This window comes from Malurus melanocephalus, unplaced genomic scaffold (genome assembly GCF_030028575.1).
Source record: "Malurus melanocephalus ecotype Western Australia unplaced genomic scaffold, MMel_1.1 scaffold_992, whole genome shotgun sequence".
Classification (NCBI taxonomy): Eukaryota; Metazoa; Chordata; class Aves; order Passeriformes; family Maluridae; genus Malurus; species Malurus melanocephalus.
In genome coordinates, this window is record NW_026624224.1 from 37,739 (window position 1) to 62,091 (window position 24,353).

General features: G+C 47.7%; 1 protein-coding gene across 1 annotated transcript in view; it reads left to right on the top strand.

Annotated features, from left to right (window-relative positions):
* Positions 1-24,353, top strand: part of ERGIC1 (endoplasmic reticulum-golgi intermediate compartment 1) — a 57,987-nt gene that overhangs the window by 18,232 nt on the left and 15,402 nt on the right. The window contains exons 2-6 of the mRNA XM_057386552.1: positions 3,811-3,872; positions 9,808-9,880; positions 19,603-19,697; positions 20,348-20,472; positions 22,731-22,835. Coding sequence (XP_057242535.1) covers positions 3,811-3,872; positions 9,808-9,880; positions 19,603-19,697; positions 20,348-20,472; positions 22,731-22,835 — 460 coding nt within the window. The remainder of the gene's footprint in view (positions 1-3,810; positions 3,873-9,807; positions 9,881-19,602; positions 19,698-20,347; positions 20,473-22,730; positions 22,836-24,353) is intronic.

Sequence of the window (24,353 nt, forward strand, 5' to 3'; positions counted from 1 at the left end):
AGGTGCAGTGGAAAATGCACATGTGCCCGCTGTGTGAGCRTGAAGTGATGTGTGCCTTCCTAAAGCAGAATGAGCTGCAGGTTAAGGGAGTTCACTGATGATGTCTGCCTTCCTAAAGCAGAACAAGATGCAGTTTAAGGGAGTTCACTGAGCAGGGGCAGGCTGTAAATCTATGCCCTGGTTTGTCCTGGTCACTAGGATGTGATGCCAGGCTGTATAGGATGTGATGCCAGGCTGTGAATCCATGCCCTGGTTTGTCCTGGTCAGTAGGATGTGATGCCAGGCTGTATAGGATGTGATGCCAGGCTGTGAATCCATACCCTGGTTTGTGCTGGTCACTAGGATGTGATGCCAGGCTGTGAATCCATACCCTGGTTTGTCCTGGTCACCAGGATGTGATGCCAGGCTGTGAATCCATATCCTGGTTTGTGCTGGTCACTAGGATGTGATGCCAGGGTGTATAGGATGTGATGCCAGGCTGTAAATCCATGCCCTGGTTTGTCCTGGTCAGTAGGATGTGATGCCAGGGTGTATAGGATGTGATGCCAGGCTGTAAATCCATACCCTGGTTTGTTCTGGTCACTAGGATGTGATGCCAGGCTGTAAATCCATACCCTGGTTTGTCCTGGTCATTAGGATGTGATGCCAGGCTGTGAATCCATGCCCTGGTTTGTGCTGATCACTAGGATGTGATGCCAGGCTGTATAGGATGTGATGCCAGGCTGTAAATCCATGCCCTGGTTTGTGCTGGTCACTAGGATGTGATGCCAGGCTGTCCTGGTGGGTGCTTGTGTGGCACAGGATGGCAGTGCCAGGTGAGCTGGCGGTTTTACCCCTCTGAACATCTCCCTGCAGTGTCAGTGATGCTTTGTGCTGCTCTGAGTACAGCTCTCAGGCAGCTTTGGCAGCAGAGCACAAATTCCTCTCTGTTCAGATGCTGCAGGAACCCGCAGGCTCTGTTGGAATTTTTACTGCAGGTGCTTGCAGGAACGTCTGACCTGAGGGCAGGTAAAACCTGTTCCCTTTTGCCATGCACACAACTCCCTGGCCTCCTCCCTGCTGTGTTACAAATCAGCTCTGMTGTCTAATCCTCATTCTTTTCTCTTCCCAGGACGGTGTAAGTGCTCTCTGAGAGGTTGCAGGGAGCCAGTGGCAAAAGGAGAAAGTTTTTTCTTATGGAGTCAGGATTTGATTGGAGCTTCCACAAATCTCCCACTTCTTGGGGCTTGGAGTCTCCTGTTGGAGTAACTCTTGTCAGCTTCACAGATTTGTTTGAGATATTTGCTTGATTTACTTATTTTTAGCCTTCTTTAGGGTTCTGTCCTCATTGCTAGCATTTAATCTCTCTGGTATATCACAAACATACTCTTCCAACTGTCAAATCCTTTACATTTCATACATTCTTCTGATTCGGAGTTGTGATCAGAGTTACCAGGATGGCTCAGTGTCCTGGCCATGCCATCTCCATCTCCATCATTCTCCTCAAAGTTTGATGTCATTCAGGTTTCCAAATGCCCTTCTCTGAACGCATAAACCCCACTGCTGTCTTCACACAGCAGGATCAGACAAAGGGAATTGTATAAATTGTGGCCAGTCTCAGGTGCCTTATGGGAACTTACCTGGGACTCTGAGGACTTTTGTTCCTTTGCCAGAGTAGGAATCTTCCTAACTCAGAACTTATCTATTCCAAGCAAATCACTGAACTTGACTTGAACATCCTCAGTCCTTTTTCTTCTAGTCTGGTACTCATTTGGATTTACCTGTGTCACATATGAGTGAGCAAAATCTRACCAGCAGTGTTTGCCTCTTATTCTAAATTTGTCTTTTTCCATTCCCTCACTGATTTTTGTGATCMTTTCAGCATCCTTGTGCAAGCTTAAATGCACCTTCCCTCCTTGCCTTCCCTTCTGCTTGCGTCAGGTTCTGGGTGTCATCCTTCAAACTTCTGYTTTCATCCATAAAAATTTCACTGAGCACTTTTTGTAGCATCTCTGCTTAATCCAAGCTTAGTTAGGCCGTGGAAAAGTCAACTTGTGGTGTTGGGTGTTAATTACATGATCAAACAACAATCTGACAGGAGACCACCCTGCTGTGACATCAGTTGTTTAAAAAGCTGRATTTTTTTTCTTTTAATGGCTGCGGTGGGCCATCATTTCAATACCAGTAAATATTTCTGATTGTGAGAACAAACTTCCTTTTATAGCCTCCCCACGCTGCTRTTTTCACTGAATCCAGCCTGGAGCYRGTTCCTATTTCTGAGTGTTCGCTCACACTCCGCAGCTCTGGGTGCAGCTCACGTGCTCTGTCTCTCTCTCTSTGTGTTTCTCTCTCAGCTTTTTTAGCCTTGTTGATCTATTTATTGTGGCTTTGGCCAGACGACGCCAGCTTTCAGCATTTTGGGGCTGGGAGAGAGAGCAGCAGCTTCCTGTGCCTGTGAGCCCATGATGTCATCGGCTGCTTTGGGTTCTTTCACCATCCCATGCTTCTGTGGATGTGGAAAGAATGTGAGCAGCRCTTTCCAGATGTTCTCAGGGCAGCTGGRAAGCCATAAATGGATTTTGTGGGTCGGGAATGTTGCTGGTGTGTTGGGGAGGTGGCTGTGCAAACACATGGCTGCTGTGTGGTGTATCCCAGAGGGTTGGTGGGATGTGAAATGAATTCACAGCTTATCCAGGAATTCAGCTGGGCAGGTGAAATATTTTTCTACCTGTTCTCCATTCCCTCTCTTCCATTCCTTCCTCCACCTTCAGCTCCTGAATGAAGCACAATATCCTGATCTCCTGCGAGGAAAATGCTTTCCGTGCAGTGCCTCCCAATCATTTCAATTGCTGAGGACTAAAGAAAAGAAAAATCATCTTGTATTTAGACTCCCAATAAAATATTTGGTGTAGCAGGAGCTGCTGAATGAAACAGGGTTGTTTCATGATGGTGCAGTATGGACTGGGAATTTGCAATCTCGTGCCTCTCCAGGGATCATCAGCTCTCCAAAAAAAAGTCTATTTTGGGGCAGAGCCGGTCACTTCCTTCTTTAGGGTGGGTGGGTGTTTTTAATGCATTAATTAATTTTTACTGTGTGGTGGAAAAACTGATGTCAGCATTGCGGTTGGGCGTGCAGGAGCACAAGGTGGGAGGAAATAATACAGAGAACACACGAGGGCAGGGAGAGTTTAACCATGGGCAGTTTAAAATAGCAAAGCTGAGCCCYGTGGATATTAAAAGCTGTGACTGAATCAAAACAACGGTCTAATATTAAACTGGATTTTGCTGGGGGATGAACAAACTCATTGGGTTAAATTTCTGTTGTTGTATCCGATGTCCAAGGGATTTTTTTTGGTCTCAACACCTGGATTTCTGACTTTGGGGTTGGCTATTTTTGGCTTTGCAGGACACAAACTACGAGGGGTGATATAGGTTGTGCTTCACTGGGTTTTTTTTTGCCAGGCATCTTTATTCAGGAGTCTGTAGAGCATCCTTTCCCTTTTACAGTGGTCTGTAAACTTGTCCAGCATGACTCCTTCCCTGGCTYCTCTCACAGTTCAGATTGCACAGATCCACAACAGGGAGGCAGAGGGAAATGCTTTGGAAATGGGARCCAAGACAGAGCACAGTTACATAATTGTACAAAAGAAAAGGGTTTTTTTTTGGTTTTGTTTTGYTTTTCCTTCCCATATCCTCCTACCTCCTGAAAAAAAAAAAAAATGCTGTTGGAAAGCTGGATGGAAAAAACTTCAGCATCGTTCATCCCTGTGGGGACATGAAATGTATTGAAATGTTCCACCTGTTTTATGGCTGTTGCTTTTCCTCTTTCAGGTTTGACATCTACAGGAAGGTGCCAAAAGACCTTACACAGCCAACCTACACAGGGGCCATTAGTAAGTAACTTCTTTTTGATGCCCTTGCATAGCCCTGGTCTCAAATTAAAGCTTGCTTGGCCTCTCTGCCTGCTGGGAATTTTTTTAAAGGGATATGAAGCATTGGAAAGGGTGGCCTTGGTTACTGAGACAGCTTGTTCTGCCCATCAAACAGTGGAATTGCTTGTGTGAATTCACARTTWYAGAATCACGGGATGGTTTGGGTTGAGGAGCCTCCAGTTCCAGGCACCGAGAGMGATCCACTCTCACTCCCAGGGATCACACACAGACTGAGGTGATACAGATCTCTTGCCTTGGGCCCCTTTTCCTTCCTTCCTGCTCCTGAGGGAGGCTGGAGGCTGAGTAAGGCTGTTTCACACAATTCTGTGGGGCAGAGAGAGCTCGGTGAGCTTGGATCAGGCTGAGCCTGCCAGGCCTGTCATTACCCTGCTCACGCTTTCCTGTCCCACTGAACGGACCTTTCCTTTGATCAGGGAGCTGTGCTCCATTCATCCATCCTGCTGGATGGGTCAGGAGCCTTGTGTGTCACTGCTGACGTGAGTGATGTCACATCCCGCGGTGACAGCGCGGGGCTGACTCAGTGCCACTGAATCAGGACACCAAGGAAAGCTCTCTGCCTGCTGAAGGAGCTCATCGAAATGAGGATGGCTGAAGAACAGGTTGCCCAGGGTGGTGTGGAGCCTTGGGGATGCTCAAAAAGCCTGCTCAGAGCASGGGGTTGGATGGGATGATCTCCAGACTGGTCCCTGCCAGCCTCAGCTATCCTGTGCTCCTGTGGAGATAACACATTTCCCCAAATATTTACTCTCAGAGTCCTTGTCCCCTGAGTTCTCCTGGCCACTGAATTCCTTGTGTCCTGACTCCCTTTAGGTTTGCTGAAGTTGTGAACAAAGGGTTTTTACTCAAACTGTTTGGGAATTCAGAGGCGGATGAGATTCGGTGTTTTGAAAGAACACTTTGAACTTGTGAGTGATCCTGCCATCTCTGCTGTTTTGGAAACTAAGAGTTCCCACACTGTAACCCGGCTCCCTCTGAGAATTCATCTTGTTATGAATCACCTGCAAAAGAGTATTTTAGAAGCAAAAAAAAACCAAAACCATCAAAGGCCATCCAGTTTAGGCTTTCTGATCTGCAGTAAACAGCTCCAGTGATAAGTCTGTTGTGGGAAGGCTTGAAAGGTTGTGACTCTTACTTACAATTACTAGCTGACTTATTTCTCTCTATTGTTATTTGCAGCTTCTCAGGCTTTGATTTTTCTTCTCTGACTGGTTCTCCTCCTTTTTTTCTCAAGAGTGTTTTTACACAGCCTGATAGAAGCTTTTGAACCACACAGGCAGCCTGTGAGGATTCTGTGAGCAGCTTTCCTAATGGGTTTTTCTGTCTGACCAAGCCTGTGGCTTGTAATTTGGAAAGCCACTAATCTCAGGTGTTGTAGGAGGCTGTGAGTGAGCCCAGCCCGTGGCCAGGCCACTTGGGAGCCTGGGAAGGCTGCAGGACCTTGTGATAAATGCTTCAGGGAAGTCAGCTTGGGTTAACACTGAGGGCTTGAGTGTAGGGGATGGTTCTGCCTCTCAAAAAATCTTTTAGTGTTTAGTAATTATGTGAATTTACTATAATTACAACTGTATTTTGGCTTTCTTTAAGTTCTCTGAGTTTTACAGAGCATATATAAATAGTCCATAATATCCAAGTATTAATTTAGGCCTTTTTTAATGATGTGATTTCTGCTGAAACCTTAGTTCAGTGTCACTTCTGGTGCTGRAGGCTTTCTGGAATAGGAATGGGTTTACTGCAGGATTTCAGCAGTGGGTTTTGGATTGTAACACGGGTCTTTTTTTCAAAAAAGTTTTTTTAAAGAAGAAAAGAGATGGAAGATAGCAGCTCTGCTCCTGACACCAGGGCTGAGGGGGCTAGGGCTCGTAGGGAAGAAGCAGCTGAGGAAGACTAAATGTTGGGGGGTTTTGGTCTCAAACACGAACAAGTTCAAAACATAACTGGAGTGTTATTGAGGCTGCATTAGGTATAGATTTTTAATTTCCAAATTTGCAGTGAACTCTGCCAATGAGATACTTCAGATCTGTGTAGCAGCCATTCAGCTGCAAAGTTTTTTTTAGGAATGAAGGAACCAACAACAATCCACTGCTTTTTACTTGGAGTGAGGTTTGTCCAGAACACACCCACTGCTGTGGCCTTCTCTGGGAAGGCTGCAGAAATCCCTCACTCCTTTTCCTCAATAAAATTCCTTGTTCACGCAGCATTCCTGTGCCCTCAGTCGTGCTGTTGTCCCTCTTCCAGCGGTTTTTGCCTCTCTTCCCACCCTGTGCAGCAGCTCTGTGGTGGCCTTGTGACAGAGTGGTGACAACCTGGCCATGTTTGGGTACAGAGGCAGCAGCAGTGGCACTCCTGGCAGGGTGACAGCTGGCATCTGGCTGGACAGGAGCACTGTGGCTCTGGAGAGCAGAGCTGCTGTCCCCATCCTGCTGGCCAGCCATGCCTGAGGATGCAGAGTTCGCTTGCACATGTTGTATGCACACATGGAAAAGTCAGCCAGAAATACTCTGGTGCTGTTTGGGGGCTGGAGATTTAAATACACATCAGGAAATATCCGAGTTATGATTCACCCGGCGCCTGTAACAGGACCCATTCCTTGTGCTTCGTAACAGTTTGCTCCTCTGAATAATAAATACTATTAATTTTATGCCTTAATATAGCCATGGCTCCACGTTCTCAGCCCGTGTGATGTGTTAAACACTTTGCCTTTCTCTCATTTCTCGCAGGGTGGGGAGGCAGAGCCAGGAATGTCCATAGACAGGATTTGGAGTTGGGGGATGTGCTCAAAAAGCGCAGGAATAAAAACCTTGGCAGAGTTCCCCATCCTTTTGGGATTGCAGATGAGGCAGCAGCAGTTTGTCTGCACCAGCAGCCTTTGATATATTGATCATGTTATCATGTCAGAGCTCTGAGAAACCCGTCTCAGGTGCTTGTTGGAGCTCTGTGGGAACCTCGCCGTGCTCTTGTAGTTGAGAGAAGCTTTAGGCATGAATTGTTTGATTCTGTCTGATCCCAGCCTTTAATCTACTTTTCCAAATATCATGCACTTGTCAAATGTGGGTGGTAGGGCTGCACATTTGCATGGGAGCAGGTAAAAGCYGTCACAGTGAGAGCAGCAGCTGAAGCACCCCGTGCATAAATTCCTGCGCTGGGAATGTCTCCTGTGCCTGCAGCTCCACGCTGAGAGAGGAGCTGCTGTTCTGCATCTGAGGAATTCTGCCTCTGGAGACAGAGTAACTGGGAATGCTGTCACAGGAATCTCACGCCAATGTGTGTGTGTAGGAAGGGTTTAACACAGGAGCAGCCACGGTCAGTGCAAGTGTGCATTGTCCTCTCACCTGCAGTGTCCAGCAGCAAATGCATGAGTAGGAGCAGGAGGGACAGGTTAAACATTTCACCAGGCTTCATTCAGTTGGTTTCTGACCTTCCTGAGCTGAGTTTCTTTGTGTTTAATTTCCCTCAATGGATTTTTTCCCCAGGGCATGTAGGAATCCTTTTTGTCATCTGACAGATTTTATTTCTTAAGCATCCTCAGCGTCCATAGTCAGGAATCTTCAGAATTTAGTAAATGTCATGTAAGGAAACCCTTCTCTTGTTTTTAACCTGCCCTTTCCCTGTTGTTCCCATTCTGGAGGAGAGTGGTTGTTCYCCATTCACCTCCTTGAGGCTGCTCATGATTTTATATCCCCCTCTCATGCCCACCCTCAGTAATCTCTTTGACAGCTTCAGAAGTGACTCTGTGGTTTGAAGACTGGGAAAAGCATTGAGGAGCTTTGAAAGTCAGTSCCTGCCAGGCCCTTCAGGGCATCCTTGCAAGATTTTTTAGATATAGGTTAGTAGAATTTTACTGTGCTGTATTTGGTGAGTATGGTCACGAACTTTCACTGCAAGAGCTGAACTGAAGATGGACTTAAGGGAGCAAGTACTGGAAAAGAAGATATTTTGATGATATAAGTGGCAGAGAAGAAAGTTTAAAAATTGGGATAGAGAGGAAGCTCTGGGAGAGAATTTAGTTAAGAGAGTTGGTAGTACCAGGCTTTCCTGGGAGTGCTGGAGAGCARAGAGGTCTGGCTGATGCTGTGGAAAGCCTTTATGGGATTATAACAAGCAGCAAGGAATTAAGGGAAGCAATTAAAGAAAAAAGGGTTGTCTGTGTCAAACGTTTCCCCCTGCAACTGCAGGGATCAGAGATCCCGTGTCTGTCTCGGTGATCAGCAGTAAAAATTCTGGATTTGCTCATCCCCTGCCTTGGTTTATTTTTTTTTTTTGGCTCTTAGGTAGGTGTGGATGTTCTCATCTGCTGCAGGCAGACCTTTCTCCTGCCCCAGCCCCTGGTACCAGGGGCTCATCTGGGTCACAGCCCTGGTGATCTTCTGTGTCCTCACATCCAACACTTGGGAGCAGCTGTGTGACCATCTGAGCTTTCTCTGTAGAAATTAATATCCCTTCTTGCTTCCTGTTTTCCTACTGGTCTTCAATTTTTTTCCTAGCTAATGGATTTTTTGGCATCTCTGTTAATCCCTTGCACTTTAGAGAGGGTCAGTAAATGAATCCACTTCCACACTTSAAATTGTCCTGATGAGGAAGGGGAAGCAATGCATTTCTCTTTGCTCAGAGCTGATTTGAAGAATGATGCATGAGGCTTTAGATCACTCAGCACATCTTTCCTTCCTCTGCCCCTCAGCTTCTCTACTGAGAGAGTTTGGATTGGGGCTGCTGTTTGATAAAATTGTTTAAAATTGTTCCCCGCCTGTTGTAGCTTGAGCTTCCCAAAGGAATGAGGAGTCAGGCTGTACAGGTCGTGTGGAATCAAGTTGAGGAACTGGGCTATTTTTTTTTTAATGTATTTCTTACCCTGAATTGGTGTCTCTGATGGAGTGGGCATTGCACAGAGAGCTGGGCTGGGCTGGAGGGGCTGTGCTGGGATTGTGCTTTGGCTGTCAGTTCTTGCTGTACCTTCTGTGAGTGATTCTGGGCGAGCTGGGGTGTTGTATTTAACACAGAGACACTGCATCCCTGTCTCCTTGAGCTGGCACATCTCTGTCTGCTCAAATCATCCCTGATCCATCGGATTTTCAGCTGTGCTTCCTCCCAGCCCCTCTATGGGGTGACTGTCACTGCTGCCTGCATGACCTGGTCAAGGGTTTGAATAATTTCCTGGAGAAGAGTAAACAGAGTGAACAGTAACATTCCAGTCACTTTGGATTCCCTCCTTGAAACTCCAGGTTGGAATTCTTAGGAAAAATGTGGGGCTTCTTGTTGAGTGCCTCACAATTCCCTCGGTGGGAATTTTCCCTCTCTGAACAGTCAGTATGTCAGCAAAGGGAGAAATTGTGAGAAGTCAGGGTGCTCTACTCCAATATTGCCATGTCTGCTTCCCCAGCTCCAGGAGTCTGGGCTGGGAGGTGACCTACACAGAGCTTTGGGACTTGAAAAAGCATCAAAATGTGCCCACATCCCCAAAACACCGTGCTGGGGGGCTCTGTGCTTTCCAAGCAAGGAGGTGCTGCTTCTTTTTGCCTTCTTGAAGTTTTAATAGTAATAAAATTGTGAGCCAAGGCTCAGAGAAGTCCTGTTGTCCAGCAGTTGTGTCAAGAGCAGGGAGTGCTGGCACACCAGTGTTGTGTCTGGAGATGGAGATGGAAATCATGGTAGAAAAAGTGGTGTAAAAATGARGAAACCCCTCAGGATGTTTGGGTGTTGGTGTGGCAGTGAAGTCATTGCTCTGGTGGGCTCCTCTGGGTCATGGGCTCTAAAGAATTTTGGTTCCCAAGTGTTTCTGGGTGCTGTATCCATGGGGGGATTAATTTTCCTGTGTGAAAAGCATTTTTTCCTTTGTCAGACATACAAAACTAACCTTTTCCTCTGCTTACCTCTGTTCCAGTCTCTGTCTGCTGCTGTCTCTTCATATTGTTTCTCTTCCTGTCTGAGCTCACCGGATTCATAGCCACTGAAATGTAAGTAAAAGTCGTGTTTTCCCTTGTTTGTGTGGATGGGAATCTTTACAGCTTTGCTGTTATCTGGCAGAAATATTCCTGCCATTTCACTAGGTCACTTGGTTGCCTAATGGGTTTGGGATTCCTTTTTGTTGAGTCCCAAATTCTCAGACATCCATTCAGCTTTTTTAATTTGCTGAAATTAATAGGCAAACTTGGTTTTCAACTATTTCTGATCCAGGAAGCTGTTCCAGACCTGCTTGATCCTTTATTAGCTGCATGCTGGGTTGCATAATTAGCTGCACAGAAAAATGAATTGCATAAAATAAKAATTATTAGTTTAATATCAACAATTCCTTTTCTATATAATGTCAGAGCTCAATCTCTGATTCACAAGCAGCTTTGTTAATGTGTCAATTTTTTCTTCTTCTGTTGAGCATTACTAGGAGGCCTCGTAGACAGGTTTTGTGCCTGAGGACAAATATCCCCAGGTGGTGACAGCTTTGAGAAAAATGGAAATAACTTCTGCTTTTAAAAATTGCTCATTGAACAAGCATGAAGTATTTGTTAACACTGAATTAATCATATTTTTATTTTTTCTCCCTGCCTCAGAGTAAACTTTTAGTAACCATTAACACATTCTACCTTTGTTTTGGGCTCTAGGAAACATTCTCCATCACCCTGCTGATGTGGCAGTGAGCTCACTGAGTGTGAGGCACAGTTCCTGGATAGTTGGGGAGGGTGGAACTKCTGTCATTCTCACATGATGCTCCTGATAGCAACAGATGTCAGAGCAAAAAAGCTCTGAAACCTCGGCCCCCATGCCTGATCAGATTGACCATTCTGATAACCAAGAGGCTCTTGCATTGTTTTTGTGCAGCTTTGTCAAGAATATTCATTTCAGGAATCATTTTAACACTGGCTAATGTTTAACTGGAGGCAGGAGTGTAATSGAGCTCTGGATGGTTTTTTGTGCCTCAGAGATGGTATCTCAGCTTTCTGACTTGCTCATGGTTTCTTTGAATTCAGTTCCGTGTGTTTGCTTGTGAAATCCGGGGTCACTTTGGCAGCCACTGARCTGAGTTTCCTTGGGTTTCTTGTTTTAAAAAACAGAGAAAAGCTGGACATTGCTTCAAGTAAAACTGCTTTTTCTTGGCTTTCCTCTTAGGTCTCATTCTCTTGCCTGGTTTTCCTTTCAGTTAATGCTTTACTGGAGGAATCAGTAATACTCACAAATCAGTAATCACTCACCCAGTTTTGATGCAGTTGTTTGGGTGCACATGTAGTGGCAGCTTCCTGGCTACAAATTCCTTTTTGAACAGCACAATTGCATAATTCTCTGAGGCCTCTTCYTGCTTTTTCCTTGACAAGATGATGCATTTTCCACAAAAAAAATACTAGGAAGTGCTGTAAGCACATTCAGCTGACCAGTTCCTCATGAAAAACCTCAGAGAGATGGTGAGTGCCTTTCCCAGCAGGAGCTGCGTGGGGAGGAGGTGTTTGCAGGCAATAAAGCAGTAAAATCGTGGAGAGGATGTCATGGAAGAGTGTGGGACAAATGACTGCAGGAACCTGATTCGTCAYGGGCTGTCCAACACAAAAGCTCACACAATAGGGGAGGAAAACCTCCTTGTGATGAGTTACAGCTCATCACACTCTTGCTGGGAACACTCACCCCCAGCAGCTGTGAAAAGGCTCCCCCAGAACAGTGGAAATACTTCAAAAAGTCRCTTCAAGTGCTTCCCAGTTCAGCAGCTTTGAAAGTAGGAGTAAACTTTTTCTTTTTCCGTCTCTTACTCATGGGTTTCTCTTCTGAGAAGCGCAGTACAAGTTGTTGTGAGCCTCTTGTGGTTCCTTTCAGTCAGGTGTTACTGGCAGTGAGGCAGCAGAGTCTCCTCTTTGGGAATAAGAAGTGGGAGCTTGGTGTGGTCTGGAACATCTGAGAGCTCTGTGCCACCATTAAAATGGGTAACAGCAAATTACACGGGTGATATTGTCTCAYAAAGGTTTTTGAGCCTTGTTTGCCCGTGATTCAAATTCTTACAAARATATGGAAGATTCCTTATGTGCAAACTGTCCAGTTCTCATCAGTTTTCACTGCAAGCTTTGTGGGTTTTTTTTGTATTTAGAGTCTCCACAACAGATATCTCACCCAGAGTGAAGTTTCCCAGTGCCAGGCAGGACCTGGGTGATGAACAGCAGTGTGCAGTTACACGGGATGAACTTTGCCAGCTGTGCTGTGAAACTCCATCACTCTTCCTCCTCCTGTGCCTCATTTCCCTTAGAACCCTGGACAGAGGTTGAGTGGGGAGAGCTGCATGTTTTTGATGGCCAGGTGAAACCAGAGCGCTTGGCCTGGTGTTTTCCATCAGAGACAGGGCAGTTCTGATGCATTAAACAGGGTTTACTTGAAACAGAGGCCAGAAAAAGTTAGGAGAATAAAGCAGACACATTTAATCCAGGCCTACTGGTACATTGAGGGCATACACCCAAAATGGACTCTTAGTCACGAAATCTTCACCTTTTATAAGTTCTGTATTTTAACATATCAGGCCCCAATTCTCCAATTCCACCTTCAAGTGATGAAGGCACCCACCCTAAGCTGCTCCCCTCAAGTCTCTGTTGTTTCCAGAATTTAGGGCCCTGAGCAGTGAGGTGTCCTTGAGTTTGGGGCCTGGARAGGAATTGTTTTGTCTAAAATGGGAGGACAGGAGAAGTACAAAGATACAGATACATGAAAAATATAGAAACTAAAACCCTAAGGCATCAGTTCCCTGCCCTGTCCCACGGAGGGTCTGTGTGTGGGGTGTGTGCAGGACCAGCTCCTGCAGGGCTCGACCGCAGTGCCCATGGGGTTATCTGTCTGACTGTCCTAAGCCTAACCCTAAACTTAATCCTGCTCCTAATCCTAACCACTGACAGGTTCCTTTGGAGCTGCATTTACAGCTTTACAGAGAGGTTGCCATGGTTTGTTGAGCTCGTGCTGCAATGAGCAAAGAAGGTTTGCTGTGCACTGCACTCACCCCAAATCCTCTCTGCCTCCTATTCTCCATGCTCACCCCAAATCCTCTCTGCTTCCTGTGCACTGCGCTCACCCCAAATCCTCACTTCCTCCTGTTCTCCCCACTCACCCCAAATCCTCACTTCCTCCTGTTCTCCACACTCACCCCAAATCCTCTCTGCCTCCCATTCTCCACGCTCACCCCAAATCCTCACTTCCTCCTGTTCTCCACGCTCACCCCAAATCCTCTGGGGTGTTCTCCAGGCTCACCCCAAATCCTTGCTCCTCCTGCCCACTCTGCTCTTCCCTCTCCATCCCCACGAATTCAGCAGCCTCAGTGCCAGGTGTCACTGGAAATCTCCGTTTGGTCACTCTTGCCCAACTCCAGAGCTGTTTTTCCTTGCCCAGCCCCGTGYTCGTAGCATTTACAGTCTCAGCTGCTGAAGGCTGGTCTGGGTGGCAGGAAGCCAAGAAATGACAGCCTGATCTCGAGGATCACAGTCACAGCACTGAAGCCAAACATCACCTGAGTGGGGAGGACAGCAGCTGTGTCATAACTCGTGTGGGCATTTCTGGTGARCACCGAGGTTGTGTCTGGGCACCCAAGGTAGGGATTCAAACCAAGACACTCAGGAAGCTCCTGGAAGAGGTCACACACTCCAAAGGCACATCCTGTGCTGCTGATGATGGGTTTCCTGACGAGACCAGCCCTGAGGAGGGTAGAAAAATCCCAAGCTGTTCATCTTCCAGATTTATTGTGTGATTCCAGCAGGTCGTGAGCAGCCATGAAGGAAATCCAAGCTTGGCACTTAGGTGGGGCTGCATCCTTCCCAGGAAAAGCACAGTGAAGGGCTGGTGAGGGAAGAGGGTTTTTTCATTTTCTCAGTCATAACCCATCATTTCTGTAAAGGGAAAGTTGAGTTTAACTCTAGAACTCGAGAATGTTTTGATTTTGAGGGTTTTTTTCAGTCCAGACTCAGAGTCTGWCTTAGRCTTAGTCCAAACTTCAGGCMCAGGAATGTCCCCATCCCYGGAGGGGTCCAAGGARCACTTGGATGTGGCACTCTGTGCTCTGGATTTGGTGACAAAGTGGGAATTGGGCACAGCTTGGACTCGATCTTGGAGGTCTTTTCCAACCTCAGTGATTTCATACCAAGAACCTTGATGAATCTCCTCAATTCTGTAAAAGACAGCGAAAAGGAGATTTCTGCTCCACATTTGAACCTCTGAAAAATGAACAGCATCACTTTCATCCCACTGAGCCAATGACTCAAGTGGCTGAAGAAATGAAGGTAAAGACTTAAATGTGTCTGGTGTTTCTTAGGCAAGATCAGTGATACCTTGAAGTGATCTGAGGGCTGGAAATATCTTGTCCTGCCTTCAGCATCCTCCTGACTGCTGCTGCTGCTGTGTTGCACAGAAATCACCCATCTCATTTCTAATTAACTCCGATCAGCGCTAGACGGTAATAGCTGGCAAGATGATAATCACGCCGTTTTATCACCGTAATTAGGTCATGAATTATGTCCTGTAAGATCAATAATAGTTTTCCAAGTATTCCATCATTAAGGATTAAAGATGTAATTAACTAATCTAGTCTGCCTTGCCTTGGCAGCCAGGGGAAGGGGTAGGAGGGGATGGATGTGGTGCTTGTGGTATGAATGTTGCTGCTCAACACTAATTTATCTGCCATAGAAGAAGCAACAAACTGTTCCTGGCAGTGTTTCATTTTTCTTTCCTTTTTTTTTTTAATGTAGTAACAGACCCAGAACTATCTGAAGTGACAAGTTTGCTAATTGGAAGGCTGTGCCCCCCCTGTATGTCAGTTAATTACTGAAGGAGAGTATCTGCAATAAAATGACTGCCTTGGCATGAAAGCATAATCACAAATCAGAGAATCACGGAATATCCTGAGCTGGGAGGGAGACCCACCAGGATGATCAGAGCCCAATTCCTGCTCTTACACAGGACAGCCCCAAGAAGGCTCTCAGGAGTGTGGGAGGACGCAAAACTCTTTGAGTTTCATTGCCCAGCGTTCCCTGTCCACACTGGATTCATTTACACACCCAGGACTGATCCTGTGGAGCAGCAGAATTGTCACCAGACCTGTCTTCAAGAGGCTTTTTGTCCCGTAGCTCTCCCAAAGCGTGTGGGATGTGTTTCGTGGCTCTCAGCCCATGGAAAGTGTAACCAGCAGAGTGGGATCCTGCTCCAGCAGGGGTTTCTTCTGCTGCAMACCATAATCAGGGAGCACAAACCCACAGATGCCACAGTTTTGTTTTCTCACACGATGCTGGAGATGCACCATCCAGTTGAGGCAGATAAAACCAGCCCAGCACGGGCAGCACAGCCAGCAAAGGGCAGCAGGAATTGTAATCCTGCCCTTGGCACGGGCTGACCTCGAGCCAGACACTTTTCTGCACAAGGATGTAATCCCTGGCAGCCCTGAGAGGGGTGGGCAGGTAAGGAGCTTAATGAATGTTTGTGTGGCAGCTCAGGGATGAGCCAAGGAGAGCTGTCACCCGTCGGAGCGGGTGCTGTGCCCTGTGTGGGCTCGCAGGAAGAGGAAGGTCCTGYCGTGATGTCATTTGCAATTCCTGACTCAGGTCTGCACTGACGTCTTTGGAGCCCTTCTGCTTCTTCCTGTGTCCTGGAGAGCTGGAATTGCTGCCTTTTGTAGGGCAGTGTGTTTGCTGTGCTGGGACAGGGATCTGTGCAGGGCTGCTGGAGATGCAGGAGGTGACAAATGGCAGGGCAGGAGTTTGTGACACAGTTTGTGACACAGCAGAGAGTTTGCTGAGCTTCTGTTGTTTCCTCACCCAAAGTGAGGAGGAGATTTGTCGGATGTTGGGGCTTCTCTGGTCTGAAAATGTGGTTGTGCAGCAATCTCAGCTTTGGAGGTTTCTGGAARGTGGTTTATTGGAGCACAGAGAGCTCACCTGAGAATGGCTGTTGAGAAGCTTCAGGCTTCCTCAAGAAAGAATAATTATTTTCCCCCTTAGGCAGAGAGTCCTGGGGTGCAGAGGATACCTCCTGGGAGTGTAAGGACAAGGTAAAATGCAGCTTTCTGCARTAAGTGGTTGTGTTTTCTCTGTGGCTGATGACTGTCGAGGAGGCTGCCTGGTCGCTTGCTGTGAAAGAGGAAAAAAAAAAAGCTAAAACTGAGGCAGAGATTTAGAACAAGAAGGACTGAAGACAAAGATGTATTTAGGGAGCACCCATGTATGTGAAGCGCTGGAAGGTGGGTGCAGTGCCCACCCTTACATCCAAAGATCTGCAGGCTCTTCAGCTGTTGAGGTGCTGAAGCATCCAAACTCACTGGCCAAGGCTGCTGGTGGAAAAAAACTTACTGGGGAAGTTTTGTTTCTGGGGAAACAAAGATGTTGTGCCATAAATCCAAGCCCTAGAGCGCAGGGAGCGGGTCTGACTTTGTTTGGGTAAAAGGCTGAAGCTTTGCYGTGCCCTCTGGCTGCTGTGGCCCCCTTCCCCTGGCTCCACGTGCCATTGCTCTGATGGCTCCATCCCTCCAGCAGCATCGCTCAGGAATGTGAAATATTTCCAAGTGGCTCTTTCTAGAAGTGAAGCAGATTCCTGATGTGTGGATCACAGAGAAACTTCCCTGCTGTTCCTGGGGTCAGTGGTGGGAGGCTCTTGGGGTGAGAGGTCCTGCTCTCACCTCTTGTGTCACCCTCGTTGAGCTTCCAGACCTCTGCACCCTCGTTCCTGATGGATCATTCTGCTTTTATTCAAATATTCCTTAGCAGCAGCCTGGAAAACACCCAATTCCTACGTGTTTGGGGTGTTTGGAGGAGGTACACAATATGAACCAGTATCAGCCAATATCAGTCTCTGTCTGCCTGGGCTGGGGTTTGATTTCCCTTGTGACCATCCCAGATTTACTGTTGAAGCATTATTGCTCCTGGGACACCTTATATTTCAGGAGGGACAGGTATGGATTAGAGCCACCTTCATTTCTTCCACCAGAGATGGTGTTCCTTTGGGGAGAGTGGCTGGAGGGGGTTCAGGGTGCTTTTCCTGACATCCCAGGGCAGTCTGATCAAACAGGGGGAAGGCTCTCTGCAATTTCACGGTCCTGGGGAGGAGGATGCCAAGGGACGAGTGAGTGCCAGCCCTGTGCCAGCTCCATCCTGACCCAGTGGTTCACTGGAAGGAATAGCCTTGACCCTGGAAGTTTGCATTACCTGTGAGGTTTCCAGAATTCCAATATTCGAGATATTTGGGCAGTGAAATGTCCAGTTTGCTGAAAACAACGTTTTTTCTGAGGTTTGCCCTGACAAGTGCAGCTGTGGTGTGTTGTCACTGTGCCCTTGGTTCCCATCAGTGAGAGRGAACCCAGGGACACACAAAGGAGGCATTTTTGAGTGGATTTGTCCCTTTGGGCTCTCAGCAGGGTCTGACTGTGCCTGGGGAGGCAGAGGCTGGAGCTGGAGGGAGAAGCAGAACCCAGGGGTGGGTGCTCCATGGATGGTGACGCTGTGGTTTGGAGGCAGGGGAAGGAGAGGATGGATCAGCTGTCTGTGGAGTGATAGAGTGGGTTATGAAATTTGGACCRTGAGTAGGAGAGGGGCAGGGGGCTACTRGGTGAAGAGGAGGAGGAGGAGGAAGTGGCCACAGCCTTGCCCAAGGGACAGCTTGGCAGCCACTGCTCCAGTGACCGGCCTGCGGGACAGGAAACCAGTTTCCTTTATCTGCAGCTAATGGGCTGTGTGACCTGGACAAACTGCCCTACTTCTCCGTGCCTCAGTGACCTCAGCTCTTGCCTGCCCATGTCAGAGCTCTCTCAGTCTTCCTGTGCCCTGCTCATCCTCTGATTCCTGCTGGCCATCACCTCCTGCTCGCCCATCGCTGAGAGCTCTGCTGCCRGAGCTGCGCAGTTCCTGACCAGCTCCGGGTTAGAAATCACTGACTCCAAACACTGACCTTGCTGGGGCTTTTCTCCAGAGAGCTGGGAAGCTGCTGGAGCTGKCTCTGCTGTGCCAGCCCCGCTGGGAACGCTCCTGTCACCAGAACACCGAGGTGCGGGTGGCACTGGCTGGGCATGGCCAGCATCTCACACTGGCACCAAGCCAGGGCTTATGAAATGGGCTGGCTGGCAACTGGGATAGCGATGGGAGGACTGGGGAGCACCCAGAGGTGCGTTGCTCTGGGGGATTAATGCCTGTGCTGGCTGGAGCTGCTCCTCCCGGCCCTATTTGGACATATGACTTAATCCCCATACTGTCAGTAATGAACACGTCGAGGGGAGAATGCATTCCACCCAGGACGAGAGGGCTCGGCCAAAAAGCTCCTAACTAGGTCACTGATGAGCAATCTTTCCCCTCCCTCTGTGTCATTTTTATTAATCACTTGAAAAATAGGTTGAGTAATGATTGCGAGCAACTTGTCAAGCCAATTAAAAACAGAGAAAGGTAGGGCTGTGAAGCCGAAGACAAATGCTGTGCTGGTTTGAAATGAGTGTCTGTAAACCCCACTGACCCGTGAGTAATTGCCACCCAAAAACCTGGCAGCGTGTGTTTCTCGGTGTGAGGGTTTGTTYCTTCACTGTGTTGTACCAGCAGAGCAAAATCACTTTGAATCTGCCTCGTACCTGCCTTGGTCTGGTTGGACTGTGAGCRTGTGGACTCTCCAGAGGGGCTTGTCAAAGAGTTTTGTGCCTTTTGAGTGTAAAATAAAAATTCTACAGAGCACTTAGTAATTTTATTTTATGTAGTTGGGCTGAATCTTAAGTTCTCATGGCTATATAATCTGTCCAACTGGAAGATAAATTATTAAATCTTCTAGTTTGTAGGACAGGGAAAAGAGCTGCTACGTAATCTCACCATCATCTCAGTTCCATGGGGTGAGTTTCTCTGGGGTGGATTCTCTAGGGAGAAATTATCAACAAATTCAGCACTGGCGACTGGGGTTTTTTTGGTTCATTTTTTTTTTTACGTGTCGGATGGATCGTATGTGCCAACAATAAATATTTATATTCCTGTGTTCCTTTGACTCTTTCTCTGTGTTTTGTCTCCTGTGAGATCCGTGCCAGCACTGTGGGTGCAATGAGACAACGTGACTTTTTGGGAGGCTGGGGTAGAGTGTGTGAGATCCTGCTGTCCAGGATGTTTCTTCCCATCTGTTCCTGGCTCAAATCCTCTTCTCCTCAATTTTAGTCACTGCCTTTGGTTGCCATTCATAGGTTGAAATGTGATCTTGAGGAGAAGGGTACAAATACATCGTGCTGCTTTCCTCCTCTTGCTGCTGCTCTGTCAGCTGGGTGGCAATAACAAAAGGCAATTAGTGACACAAATAAAGCTTTCCTGGGGGGGAGTTGAGAGCAGCCTTTCTCTAGAACTATTTATGGAACAAATGGAAAAGCACATGCTTCCCTCCTTGCTAAAATGAGTGGAGCCCAAGGGAGAGGAGGGTTAGCTCACTAACCTGCCTCCTCTTCTCACTGGAGTTTTGTTTTGTAGCACCTCTGGAAGCTCAGGCTGGAGAAGGCCATAGGAAGCACAGAGCAGTTTTGTTTTGTTCCAAGCCTTCTGCACTCGCCAAGCAAGAAATCAAATTAAGCCACAATTTGCCCCYGTTCCATCCTGGAAGCTTTCCCTGCTCCCTGTAACTCCGCTGTAGCCATCACACAATCAAAACCCCCCTTTCCAGTCCCTTTTTTCCCCTCCCCATGTGAGCTATGAGTTTTTCCCTGTGCCTGAGCCCTCCTGTGTTCTCTGCCCTGCAGAGTTAATGARCTCTACGTGGATGACCCAGACAAAGACAGCGGAGGCAAAATAGAAGTGAACCTGAACATCAGTTTGCCAAACCTGCACTGTGAATGTGAGTTCCCCTTCACTCAGCACTTGTTCTTTGTGTTTTCWGTAATGTTTGAAATGGGCTCAGGCTGGTATAGAGGCCCTTCTTCTGTATCAGGATGGAAATCAAGTGGCTGCACCTCTGCCAATATCCCATTGCTCTGTTCCAGGCCAGAGCATCTGTTTTTTTTTGATTATGTGCTTTCTCTGCAGCCCATGTTAGGGGCTGATCTCCCTCACTGGCTTCTTCCTAAATTCCCTTTTTTTTTTTTTCATTTATTACCAACCTTTTTGTGTCTGGGAGCAAGAAGGCACCCAAGTTCTATTCAGAGCTCTGAATGCACCAGCTGCCTGTTGGCTCTTCCCAAGTCACCTGCCTCATCTGTCTGACATTTTTCTGTCTTTTTTGTGTGATTGGGATTGCAGTCAGCTGGCAACATGGGAGGTGTATTTGTGTGAAATAAACAGCGTGAGAAGTTTCATTATGAAGTTTGTTTCATTATAAAGTTTTTCTCGTATTTGACAAAGGACATTATTCGCTCAGTTTAGTCAAATATCAGGAAAAAAGGGGTGGATTTTTTTCCAAGTAAAAGCAGTGTGTGCTTTTTCTGTGCAACCTTCCTGTACTTTATTTTGATTTTTTTTTTGTTTATTTTCTCCCTTCCACCCTTGCAGTGGTTGGACTAGACATCCAGGATGAAATGGGAAGGCACGAAGTGGGTCACATTGACAACTCAATGAAAATTCCTCTCAGCAACGGGGATGGCTGCAGGTTTGAGGGCCATTTCAGCATCAACAAGGTGAGTGCCAGTGACAGGGGTTGTGGATGGGGGAATTCTGGCAGGATCCATGTGTAAAATGCTCTTGAAAATSTGTGTGTGACTGCCTCCCTTGCAGCATCTGTTCATGTCCCTGATCAGGGGGAAATTGGGGAGAGAAGTGTGGGTCTGTCTGTGTGGAATGTTTTAGATCAGGGGTTTTCTTCACTCTCCAAAGCAGGAAATGGAGACAGAGCTGCTGAACAGAGAGAGCAGCTCTGTGGAGTGTCCCGTGCAGCCTTTCAGAGCAGCAGCCCCATGTTCAGGGGATGTGTGAAAACCCCACAGATGCCAAACRGCTTCTGTGTTTACTCCTCACGACTTTTGCACCTCCAGAATGTGACTCACTGTGGAGAGCTCTTTGGCAAAGGCTGCATCCCAGCTCTCCTTTGTTCTGAGAGCTGCAGAATGACAGGAATGTTCCCTGCTGGAGGGTGCCAGCAGCTCCGTGCTGGGGTGTTGGAATAAGGCACGAGGAGCCGCGCATGCTTYGTGATGATGCTCTGCTTCTGTCTCAAGGAATGAAAATCCAGGCCTGGAGGAGGCTCCTCTTTGGGATGGRTGTGTGCAGGATTGAATAATCTTGCTATGTAATGCTGGAGATGACTTGCTGGGGTGGGGGAGGCACTGGTGGGACCCACTGATGTCCTAAGAAGGGCACACCCTTTATTCACTGCTCTTGGTGTACCACAGGCTACAAAATCCTACTTCCTTCTTGTCCTCCCGGGTCATGTTAAAGCACATCTAAAAATAACAGGCACAAATGATTCTGTGCCATGGGAAGGGTTAGGGATTTAAAAGAGGACTTTTCTTTCCTCATCTCTGAGCCACCAGGRTTGCTGGGAGATTGTCCATGGAACTGGGAAGGGGATTCTGGAAAGATGGTTCTTGTTCAGACAATTCCCAAGGCACAGAGCTGAGATCCTGGGGATTTGCTGGGTGTGGTGTGTCCTGCTCACCAAAGCAGCTCCAAAATGGGGTGCAGAATGTGGCAGTGAGGAGCTTCCCCCACTAAATTTGTGTCTCATTTGGTGGCTGGCACAGGGAGGGGAGCTGACCCAGGGTTTCTGTCTCTGGAAAACTGAACCTCTTGAGTGTGACCTGCAAATCTGCATTGCTTGGCAGGAATTGGACAGGCATCTGTGTGAGCTGGGAGCTGGAATGGGAGCTGGCCAGGCCTGGAAACCTGACCAAGGCTGGCATTGGGTGTTGCTGTCAGAGGGAGGGAGGACAAGGTGACAGCGAGATGATGGCTGTGAGCTTGCTGCAGGGCCTGACGCCCTGTTTGCTCAGCCTGGTTATGACACAGCTCGTGTCCACACCTGAAAGTGCTCCCAGGAGTGCWCTGCTGTTCCTCAAGTCATTAAATCAGCTTTCCTGAAAGCACATGGAGCRGGCATGTGGCCTCCTGTGGCCCTGCAGCCGAGGTGGCTGTGCAGAGAGCACAGCTGGGCACTCATTGTATAACCAAACACCCTCCCACTCCTGTCCTGGGCTGTGCCACATTGCTCCCCAGCATTGCTTCATTTCACAACCTTTTCTCAATAGGAAAATATTCTCCATAACAGTGATTGAGCTGTAGCTGCTGAAATACTACAGGGCTGGTGGCCTGAAAAGTGTGAGCAYGCAGAGTGGTCCCATCAGAGAGACATCAGTGCTCCTTTTCTGCCTTGGAACTCAGTCCTTAAGTGAAACTTGTGTTTTACAGAGCTTTGTATTCACCTCCATTAAAAAAATTAAAAGGAAGGGCTCCTGCTTGCTCCTGCCAGGTAGAGAATGGGAAGATCTCAGTTTGTATGGGATGCCCACTTGGGTTTGGTGGTGTTTTTTTTTCTCTTTATACAAAACTCACTCTTGCACACGATCTCAAGAAGAATATCCCCACACCTTCCTGGGCTGTTCTGCAGCAGTGGGCCTGTTTGCAAATGCAAGATGTGGGAGTAAAACATTGAGCAAGAGAGATGGGGATTTTATTTTAATGGAGATGAAAGATATAGCCTAAAGTGTTAGGAATCCCTGGAGTTGGAAGAGATCCACTGATCACCTCCTGGTCAGTGTGGGGGTGCCAGGGATCCACTGATCCCATCCTGGTCAGTGCTGGTGGTGGTCGGGTGCAGGGAGCTATCCCAGAGTTGTGTGGCTGGATGGATCCAGGCGTTCCCATGTCCCATCACAGAGCCTGGCAATGCCTTGAGGGATAAAATGTGAAATCCTGTCTTCCCTGTCTTGGCTAATTTTAGGTCCCTGGTAACTTCCACGTGTCGACGCACAGCGCGACGGCGCAGCCCCAGAACCCCGACATGACTCACATCATCCACAAGCTCTCATTTGGGGACAAGTTACAGGTGAGTCCTGAAAATTCCCTGGCTGTAGGGGAATGCAGTGAGAGTGGTTTGGTGTAAGACACTTTGGTTTTATGGCAGGGCCAATGTCAGCTCGGTCTGGAAGAGTTCACAGCTCCACCGCTTTGGGGAGGAGTGTCCAGTCACAGAGCAACTGTGCTGGTTCCTTCTGAAACTCAAAGGGCTTTTGGAAAACTGTGGGTCTCTTCCTGCAGGGAAGTACAAATGAGGATTCCTGGCTCAGCAGAACCCTGTTTTTAGTATGAACACAGCAGACAAATCTTCTCCTTAGTGGAGAAGCAGGGATGCGCTCAGGGAAGGTGTGTGCTTGCTACTGTGYTCACCACAGCACCAGCCAAGCTCTTTTTAATCCACCTCACCRTGCCCATAGAGCAGACACCTATTAGTCAAATTTGTTCTGTGAAACACAAGGCAGACTTAGCAGTGCCAATCCCCTGCTGGGAAGAAGCCGAGTGCGTGCACTTGCCCAGTGGATAGAGTTTCACCAGGTGTTGTCAAGTTATGTAATCTTACCTGATTTCCCAACCAGGACAGATTACAGCACTTCTCCAGCCTGCTTCCAAGGAGCTGCCCTCGCAGGTGGGAGTTCCACATGTGCACACCCAGCTTGAGACTCGCCCCAAACATTGCTTACCCRTAGCCTCTCTGTAATCTTCTTCCCTCAGCACAGACGTCTCATTAGTCTGCTCCTTGTACACCCACTTCCAAAACCCTTTTTCATGCTAACAAGTCTAAGCGTTGCTTTGTAGTCTTCTGATTCTGCTCCCGGCTTCTTTTAGGAAATACCTTGTGTGGGAACGGGGAAATATTAACATATAAATAAGCTTGGCTTAATGTCTGTAAAGCACACTGAGATTATGAAAAATATTAGGTGAAGTGCTGATGGGGAGTTGTGCAGGCTGCGTGGGAAATGGGCGCTGCGAGGGAGCATTGCCATTGTTTTATGGTGGAGTCCTGGATAARGCAGCTGGAGTGTGAATCAGCACAGAGGAGGAGCCTGGCTGGAAAAGCAGCAAGTGTCTTCAGTTCTGGGGGTGAGAAACCTGTCTGGCAAACGTGGAGTTGGCTCCCGATCTGGACARGCTCAGATGGGTGTTTTCAGAGTTGAGGGTAATGCTCATTGTCTCTGCACAAGACAGGAGCTCGTGGGTGCTGCTGGTCCTGCAGGCAAACAGCAGCTCAGCAGCACAGATTAAAGAAGGGTTTGTTCACCAAACAGGTGCCAGCACGGCTCAGCAGGCAGGGAGAGCAGCAAGAGTGGAGAGTTTTAAATCTGTCTAGAAACACCTTTGAATATTGCAGGCTGTCAGCAGCAAGAGTAGAGAGTTTTAAATCTAAAAACACCTTTGAATATTGCAGGCTGTCTCCACCTGCTTTGATGGAATAGATGCTTCTGTTCCTTAAAGAGGAATATATTCTATTCCTTTCTCACTCATGTCATGTGCTGGGAGTTTGTGCTTTGTAGGTTGGGACTGACTCTGCCACAATGATCCACTGAGG